At 34.7% G+C, this 10051-nt stretch overlaps 1 protein-coding gene across 1 annotated transcript; it reads left to right on the top strand.

Annotated features, from left to right (window-relative positions):
- The first annotated feature begins 218 nt into the window (after positions 1-218).
- On the top strand, positions 219-3324 carry LOC111410687 (protein SHORT HYPOCOTYL IN WHITE LIGHT 1-like). Its single transcript, XM_023041150.1, has 4 exons — positions 219-435; positions 509-745; positions 2028-2093; positions 2786-3324. The coding sequence occupies exons 1-4, from the start codon at positions 304-306 to the stop codon at positions 2933-2935; spliced, it is 585 nt and encodes a 194-aa protein (XP_022896918.1). The 5' UTR covers positions 219-303; the 3' UTR covers positions 2936-3324.
- Positions 3325-10051: the final 6727 nt, after the last annotated feature.

Here is a 10051-nt window from a genome sequence, read left to right as displayed (position 1 = left end):
TTGTGTTTTTGTTTTCATTGACTTTTTTCATAAATTGTTTTATATCAATTTGACGGATGAACCTATAAAAATAATTTATTTTCGTGGTTATTAATCGAATAGAACTGATTTACGTAGTTATGGTGCGGTTATGATATGATCAAAAAATTAATGATGCAGTTATGATTTTAATTCGATCTATAATCGAACCATTGCCAACCCTACTTAGTCTCGGTGCGTTACAATCCGTTAAAATCATTCTAACAATCATTAAGCGCATCAAGCAGGCCAGCGGCACTGAATAGTCGAGAGAGCTCCTAAATCATGGCGGCGACCGCCGTCATTCTCCACCACTTCCCTCTCTCCTGCCCTTCTTCAAAAATATCTCATTCTCAAATCTCGATTCCCACCGTACTACGTTTCCAGCACCACTGCCTTAACACCCCTCTCCTTCAGGTCAAACACTTTCGTCGGTCTATAAGCATTTGAGCACGACGATACGATTAGTAATTGACTTTTTATTGTACAGGAAGGTCAGAGTTTGAATTATGATTGGCGGACTAGGGGCGTCAATCCTCGGAGCGGCGTAGTTATGGGGGATTATGGCTATGTAGACGACGATGATGAAGAAGATGAAGATGATGAAGAGGAAGATAGGAGTTTGGATCTTTTGATTAGGTTCGTAGAGAATATTTTCAGAAAGGTCTCTAGAAAAGCACGCAAGGCCGTTCGATCTGTTCTTCCTGTCCCTATTTCGGCCCAATTGGTAAGGATATGCTGTCAACTCGATACACAATTCGAAATTCTACAGATTAATTCAGTTTTTGGTGGTAATTTCGTTTGGGTCTTGAATTCAGAATTCATATAAATTGAGCAGCCACAAATGATGGCCGCATTATATTCTGATTTTTAGCTGACAAGATTTTGCTTTTTTGGGTTTATGATCTTAATTAGTATTATTTCTAGTACAAGGGGTTTTGCTTTTTTTCTTTTATTCGTTTGTTGATTTTAGCTTAGGGGTAGTTTATGTACTCACGATTAGAACTCTTTACAGGTCATGAATATAAGGATTTTATGGTTTTCTTACAGTGGACTAAATTTGCTATAGTCGTAGATGCTAACATATATAGAGAATCTAATGGTCCACACCTTTAGATCTCTGTTACAGGTTTATATTGAAAGATTATTTGGGGGGTGATGGTCATGTTATGAGATGTTCAAATAGCACAAAGATCCTCTTGGAATCTAAAGAAACCACTCATCTTGATTGTGCTAGTTTCTCATGTTCGGGCTTGCAATAGTTTTCATGAATTTCTTCTGAACAAGTTCTATACAACCATTATCTTCACTTGATTTCTTTGAAAGCTTTTCTCAGGTTGCTCACATTTTATTGTGCCATAGTTTGATACGGTGAACATAGAATCAATTATTGCTTGAACATTGTAAAGTTGGCCATTTCTACATGCATGTTCACACATATATATGCATACGAATGAGGTTGTAAAAATTACTTTTCTGCTGTTTATCTGACAACCTCGGAAGTCTGCATGCCCAAAGCTATGCGAACATGTGATCCAGTGAGGTATATGAAATCCGTGTTTTGATCTACATGCATGGTGTTGCTATTCGTTTGCCGGGAGACTGTCAGGGGTGGCTTATCTTTATCAAAAGTATCAAATGTTTTACCGACATCAGAACCTTTTACGCCTTTTACTTCATCTCTGACTTCTACCTGAACAGTCTATTCTTTTATGCTACATTGGATTCCATTTTTTCAATTTTTATTACTTCTGTTTTGAGGAATTGTTAAAAAGCTTTAATACCTTTCATCATAATTTTGACTTAGTCATTTTGCCATTTCACTAAAAGATAGAGCACATTTTCGCTTGTTTGTCTGCATATTTATGGTAATGAGCATGTGTAGAAGTAGTTGATGATGAAGACCTCTTACTAACAACCAACCAAGAACTAGTAGTTTTTTATGGTATGACCCTGTTTTGCTTATCTCACTAGGTTCTTTGACTTAAAGGCCCTGTTCTTTCTGTTAGGTGGGATTTGCTGTTAATGGAGTAATAATTCTGACATTTTTGTGGGTTTTGAAGGCATTCCTAGAGGTAATCATTCACTTCTCCATTGAATTTACTTTCTTTCAAGATAATGTTCCCTTCTATGTATATTGCTGGATTTAAGAATATTAGGAACCGACTTTGAAGAAGTGACAAGGTTATACAAAGTTCATGTATAGCAGTCGCTGTGTGTCTTATCCTCACTATTTTTGGTTGATACCTGATGTAAGGGTTTTGTAATCTCAGCAAGGCCATAGTTTTCTGGAAAACACTGTAGAAATTTATGAGTTACTCCTCCTGGCCATTATATTGTGTATTTGGACAGAAAGAGATGTCAGAATGCCAAGGTCTATCATCAATTTGTGCGTATAAATAAAGTTGCTCAATTTGATACTTAGAGCTTATGTACTTCACTTAACAGATGTAATTTGCTCAACCACAAGTGGGTTCTTGAGATGCCCAGCAAAAGATCAACTAAAGAATGTTAGCCATTTAATTCTTGTGATAATTGGTCTTGTCCCCTGCAACTACAAAAATGTTTATAATCAAACTTTTAGTAACCACCACTTCCTGCGGTTAATAGATTTTGGTGATTCAGGCTTCTAATATTGCCAGTTTAAGGTTTTCTAAACTATATTACATGAAGCTTTTTATCCTTCGATTTAAGAGCTTAATAAATGTTTTTTCTCTAGATTAGATTGTTCTATTCCTTAAATCGTTTTCTGTACATGTCATTCCAGGTAATTTGCTCCTTTGGGAGTGCAGTGTTCGTGAGTATTTTGCTTATTCGCGGGATATGGACTGGGATATCCTACTTCCAAGAAAGCCGTATTCACAGGGCAGATGATGATGATCCACATACATGGAGTGGCACAAAACCTGCCATTTGATCTATTTCTTTGTGAAGGATAGGTTCAGAGATCAGAAATGGTGGCATATGACTTCTGATGCAAGGTAGATGTGCTGAGCAACTCTAGTTCTTTGAATATGAAGAGATGGATCGATCTTTACAGGGGGTCATGGACAGGTTCTAGGTTTAACCATACACCATTTCTGCCCTCTCTTTTGTTCAATCGCACCACAGAAAAGTTTGCGCTGTAGTTGTGATTTGTTTATCTATATATCATAGGTTACATTTAAGTAAACCACAATAGAAGGTCTTTTGAACTCCATTTGAGGCTAAATTGTAGAAGATACCAGATCATGAGGTACTATATATTTCTCATGTAACCTTGTACATGATTATGAATCTATAAACTAGTATTTGGAAATTGTGCTACCTCGGCATGTGCTGATTCTCCTGTTACATTTTTCGTTCATGCTCTGGGAAATCCTTTTGGGAGTGTCCTCTGCGGTTTTACAGAGCAGGAGAAACAGATTCAACTATACTGACCGACACATCTATTTGTGACCACTTTTAAGGCTAGTCTTCAACACCATCATCCTGGGTATTTCAATTTTCTGTGCTGCAATTGAGTCCGGCATCAACTTAACAAGTCAACTGTGCTGTCTGGAGAGAAGGAAGAAGAGTAACCTCGGTGCACTCCTACTGGCATGTCCATACAAGACCTGAGTAGGCAGGTCAAGAGGTCCTACGAGGTACTCCCTACCTGGAGTACCCTCCTAGTAGGAATTTGTTAGGTTTGGTTCTTAGTTGGGTTGGGTGGGTTCGATTACAAAATCTGTTGCGCCTTATTTTTCTTTCGCTCCATTTTTGTTCTCGTGGGAGTTATTTTACAAAGAGTCGGAGGGTAAAGAAGAAAGGGGGAGACCCATGACATTTGGAGAGCACAATATAACACAGAGTTGTATGCTCGCCTATCTTCTTTCTTTAAACAAACTTCCTCTAACTATCTAGTCACTAGATGGCTCTCAATTCTAGAGCATGTTGGGAGATCGGGCGACAATTGAAAGAAATGCTCGAAAGGTTAACGAACAAGTAAAAACAAGTCATGAGCTGCTGATTTTGAAAAACAAATCAAAATTGTTGCTGAGAAGAGGGTGAAAGCAGAAGCAAAATAATGAAAAAGCCTTGATTATATAAGAAAGGGTGGAAAACAAACAGGAAAAATTTTGAATTGTATTAGTGTAATGTTATATAGCACCATTTGTAACTCTTTGGCAACATGACAGGTCCAATTAATTGGTGACCCCTCCTTCACTGCTATACTATACTCGACGATAGCTCCATACAGTATGCTATACCTTATGGGAATAGGATATGGAACTCAATATGTATCTGAAACTGGAAGGGATGATGTTGATAGGTATCACTGAAAGATAGTCCACCTTCTCAGGTGCCTCTACCATACCTGTAGAAAGCGGTCTTAGCTTTTCCGTTCACGACTCCAAATTTTTTCTCTCCGGTATCTTCATCTATCGTTCAGTCTCTATAATCCCTTGTAAGCTCGTGACTCATGGGTATGTGGCACGAGTGCATGAGCTCCTCACTCCGGAGTTGGTGAACATGAGGCTCTTCGACTCTCTAAAATAACCTTAAATTAAAGAGAGGAAAGCGAGAAGACCTTGAACCACACAAGATCCCCCTCCTTCGAGGGGGGTCTCTCTTTCAATCTTTGGATTCAATTCCAACTCATGTTAGGGAAAGGAGGTGAGGGGAAAAGGGGGCAGTCCTCGACCCAATCATACAATTCACTCGTCTGTTGCGAAAGTCTGGATTGCCTTAGGACATATTGACATAATTTCCAGACGAGTTCCAGAGCCTAAAAAATGGACTTCAAGCGATGGCGTTAGAATAGGATGCAAGCAGGGACCCGATGTCATAAAACTACATTTAGAGTCCATTTATCAATGCTTTTGTATCTACTTCTTCTAAAAGAGTTTCATGACAAAATTATTTTAATTAGTATTTAAAAATTAATTTCCAAAAGACTTTCCTCTTCAAGAAAATCTATTAAAAAAAGTCATATTGGATCAACTTTTTTTAAAACTTTTTCTAATTTTTAAAGAAACACGTTTATAAAACTAATTAAACGAGTGCTTAATTGAACTTATCATTTAATATTGCATATATGCCATACAGGGTTTGTTATCACTAGTGATGCAATTCATTGCAAAAGGTGTCCTAAAATGGAATTAGTTGGAGATATTAATTTGGCTATATTTTTATTTTAATGAAATTTCATTTCTAATTTCTTTTGTAGATAATGAAAGGGACCCCACAAAAATCTTCGAATTTAATCAAGAAATTGTCAATAATTGGGGACACCCAAATATCTTCCATTTAGATCAAGAAATTATGAAATGATTGAGCAAGCCAGCTAATATCTGGGCCCAATCCAAGCAACCTTCATTATCCGCCGTCTCCACAACACCCACGCAACCTCCACTCCCTTGCCATTTTTTCTAGCTATAAATACTTTCGTCTTCCCCATTTCTTGAGTTAATTGTTCTAATGGTCACTGAACTTAGGTCCATATTTTTAATTGGCCACTGGACTTTAAAATGTCGAGTTTTGGCCATTGAACTTTAAAAAATATCGCATTTTGGTCACTGAACTTAGATTCATTTCTTTGATTGGCCACTGAAATTTAAAATATCGAGTTTTGGCTACTGAACTTTGAAAAATATCAAGTTTTGGTCACTGAACTTAAGTCTATATCTTCGATTAGTCACTGAAATTTAAAATGTCGAGTTTTGACCACTAAACTTTGGAATATATTATACGTTACTTATAAACGCCAAAATTTTCATTTTGTTTTCTCAAATTTTTGCCCGATTTTCAATCTTCTTCCCATAATTTCCTATATTTTTCCATCGAAAATGAGAGAATGTATTGCCGTTCGCATTGGCCAGGCCGGTATCCAGGTCGGAAATGCTTGATGGAATCTTTATTTCCTCGAGCATGGTATTCAGGAACCATTTCCTCGTCCTCCAACTATTTAGATGCATTTACATTTATTAATATACGTGTGTATGTTTATATTTATTTGTATATGTATATTTGTGCATAAACGGGTGTATGGATTACACAATTAATTTGGTTCTATGCTAAATCTATGAAATTTGACAATAAAACTGTTTGACGAGTTTTCGTTTGACGCCTCTGGTTAATGTAACCGATGTTCTGATAGATATCTGGGGTACATTTGTTCTGCATTAATTGAATGGTTTGTTCTCGTGCCTGAGAAAAAAAATGTGGAATTTGCTTAGATCTGAAAATGATCAGGGTTTTCTGTTGATATTTGTAAATTTTTATTCGAAAGAACAATAATGGCATCTGGAAATTTGTAGATTTCAAAGCCAGAATTTCTAAATTCTCTGCTACGTTTTCTGGTGATTGTTTCTTGTGTGTCAAATACAAGATTTTATTTTGATTATGTGCTATCGCAGGGTCAACTTTGGAAATGGCTGGTAATTTCCTCCTATTTTTCACAGTAGCCTTTCTTATCAAGAGTACTATATTGCCTTTAATGAAATTATTTACAATATCTATCTTATATCTTTAAAGAATTGTTAATCAGGTCCTATATCTATATTTTTCAATCTTTTGAACACCTTTAAATATTCTTTATATTTTAATAGTTATTCAAAGATTATAGGTTGACCTCTCTTAGTTATGTATCCTTTAAATAATCATTCTGAGATTTCTTCTTGTATATTTGTATGTTTAGTTATAATATCTTCTACTTTTCTTATTTCTCTACTAGTTCCTACAGGATCAAATCCTATATTATTTCTACAATTATAATCTATATCTCTGTATATTTCTTCTATTTTTTCTCTACCAACGGGAAATATATCATCAAATTTTTTATCTAGTTTAAGTAAGAACGAAACATCTTTTTCATCTAAAAATAAAATAAGATTATTACCATTATCAGTAGTGGAAGTGGATGCTTGTGAATTGTTCATGGAAATAATTAAAGCATAAGCATGTAAAAATAAATAACTTACAGTAATCAATTGGAAATAAACAGGCTTTCCCTCCAGTATACTTTTATAGATGTTTTACATGTACTTAATCAGTTTTCTGAATCAAGTAAAGATTAAAAATATTTTTGAAATCATTTGGGTCCACAACTGCTTCCGCAAAAGGTTTTTCAATTAAGGTTGCACTTCTCATTCTAGAGAACTAGCCGTGTTTCCACAGACGCTATCTCACAGTATCCAAAGTCTCTGTTTTCACCTCTATCCAAACTCTTTTCAGAATCAAGTTCCTACTTGGAACGAAATTTTAAAAGATAACTCACACACAAGGTGCTACAAATTTTTGTTAGAAAACTGCCTTTTTCTCCTAAACCATTCATCAAATACGGGTACTTTGGTATGGCTAACATCCATTCAAAATCAAAATTTTGAAAATTTTTTAAAATCTCTATCTGTACTGTCGAGGAATCATGAGAAACTTAACGAAATCCTTTTATGAAAGCTTTGTTGAACATAACAAGCTTTACTTTGATATTCATAAACTGAAATTGTACATGCTGACAAACTATATTTACATACCTTTGGTACTCGCCTTATGAAGTTTAGAACTCCATAAGTGATTACCTTATTACACACTTTCCTATCTTCGAGCTATCTAATATTTTTCTGAATACAAGTAGTGTATACAGATTACAAAAGATTTCTCTCAAATGTGTTTAAGAGAAGTTGTTTCAAGGTTTTTGATCCCCTCTCCTTCTTCCTTCCTGCCTCCTTTTATAGGAGATTTTGGAATCTTATCTTGGACAGGTGTTTTCCTTTTTTCTTTGTTAGGTAGTTAGGCCATCTTATCTCCACCGAATTCTTCATTGTCTTCTTGTTGGGTGGACCACTTCTTTTGAAAGTAGATGCCTTATCTTTTGGGTTTGTCTGCCACTTGTAACTATTGGTGAGGAGTAGTTACAATTATAGAGACTTTTCTTGTATTATCTTCTGTCTTCTAGTAGCCACAGTTTTTCTTTAATAAATTTCTTTATTAAAGTAGTGATAAAGGGCTACTTTAGTCACCATCACTTCTCCATTTTCGAATCAAAGAATTCTGCAGGGAATTCTTCATCATTAAGAGATGCTTGACTCATATCTTCAACAACACAGTATTCAAAATGGAGATCACTGTAATTCCAGAGTAATTTGCATAGTTCTTTAGCCATATCATCTGATCCGTGTACTTGGTTGGATATAATTGCAGATAATAAATGATCAAGATAACAAATATCTTCTTCTTTGGTATCCATCCTTGCATTGGAATAGATAATATGATCTTCACATGGGTAAACCCATATTTTTTCTTTCTCAATAATAATTTGAGTTACATGTTCAAATATCTCTTTATACCCTTTTGCTCTCCTGTAGGGCATCATGTTTAGAATATCTTGATATCCATTTTTAACAACCTTTTGATTGGTTGGTAGAAAATGTTGATTTGTTAGTCCCATTTTGATCACATGGAACGATGGATGCATATATTAAAGAACAGGATCCCATTCCGTTGTTGCTGAATGAAATCTGATATATATATTCGTTGTTTTAACAACTTCAGTATATCTTTTAACAGCTTTCCTAATGTTGGCTGGAAGCTGAGCTATCTCCTTGAGATCTTTACTAGGATATATACAAAGTATATTTCCTATTTCAAAGCAATTTCGAACCCAGTTGGCTGGTGCTCCTAGATAAAAGTTTATCTTGTTATATTTCGAATAGTGGAGAGTTTTCATCCACTTTCCAATCTCCAGATACCAATCTGATAGAATATTAAAAATAACAATAAAGAGTGTTACTTCTTCATAGTTATCTTTTTTGGGCATTTTTACTTCATGGCATATCTTAACAATATCTTTGGTATCTATCCTTTCAATAGAAAGGATAGATTGAGCTTGGCTCTGTGAAGAGCTACCTTTTCTTTTGACAAGTCCCTGCGAAGGGATACTAGTCTTGGTACAAGTAACTTCTGCCTCATGGGCTAAATTCTTGCCTCGAAGGCTATCTTGGATATTTTGAATTTGGGTTTCCAAATAGGAAACTTTTATCTCAAGTATTTGGACTTTCGTCCTTAATTGTTCTAGCTCCATCCCTGCTAAGATAATCAGGAAGAAAGTTAGCTTTTCCTTTAATATATTCAATATCAAATTTGAAATATGAAAACCAAATTTGTATTCTAATAATATATCTATTAGTCACAGATGGATCAACATTATTTTTCAAAAATGCTTTAACTTGAGTATTATCAGTTCTAATCAAGAACTTCTTTGGTAATAAATAATCTTCATATTTCTGAACTCCCCTTTTTACAGTAATAAGTTCTTTTCTATTCGTCTCATATCTTGTTTCAACTTCTTTGAATGTCCCTGATGTATAACCTGCAAGTATTTCAGGACAAGAATAATCTTTTTCACATTTATATTCTTTATGATTCTTTTTAACCTTTAATACTGCTCCCCAGTAGTAATCTGAAGCATCAATTTCTAAGATAAAAAAATCTTCTTCTTGGGGTATTACAAGTTTAGGCAATACCTTTAATTCTTCTTTTACCTTTCTTATATTTTCACAATCTTGCTCTTCCCAAGACCACATTATATTTTTTTCTTAATTTTGGAAGAAAATAATTTTTCAATTTAGAACAATTTTCAATGAATCCTTCAGCATAATTTAATATACCAAAGAAGCTTTGTAATTGTTTTTTATCTTTGATTTTTTCAGGAAATTCTTGAAACTTTTCTCCAATATGGGATTGCAATTGCAATTCTCCTTCTTTTATAAATAATTCTAAGAATTCTATTTCTGTTTTAGCTATCTCAGCTTTCTTTTGAGAAAGTGTAATACCATGTTTTTTCATAATATAACAGAATTTCTCAAGATGCTCAATATGTTCATTAATATTGTTTGAATAAATAAGTAAATCATCTACGTATGCAATACAAAAATGAGTAATTGGTTTGATTACCTCATCCATTCTTCTCTGAAATATCTGTGGTGCATTTTTCAACCCAAATGGCATTACGTTCCATTCGTATTGTCCTAAAGGATTGGGGGTACTAAATGCAGTTAGTGGTTTACTTTCT

The sequence above is a fragment of the Olea europaea genome, chromosome 15 (genome assembly GCF_002742605.1).
Source record: "Olea europaea var. sylvestris chromosome 15, O_europaea_v1, whole genome shotgun sequence".
NCBI lineage: Eukaryota > Viridiplantae > Streptophyta > Magnoliopsida > Lamiales > Oleaceae > Olea > Olea europaea.
This window is presented reverse-complemented; position numbering and strand designations above follow the sequence as displayed.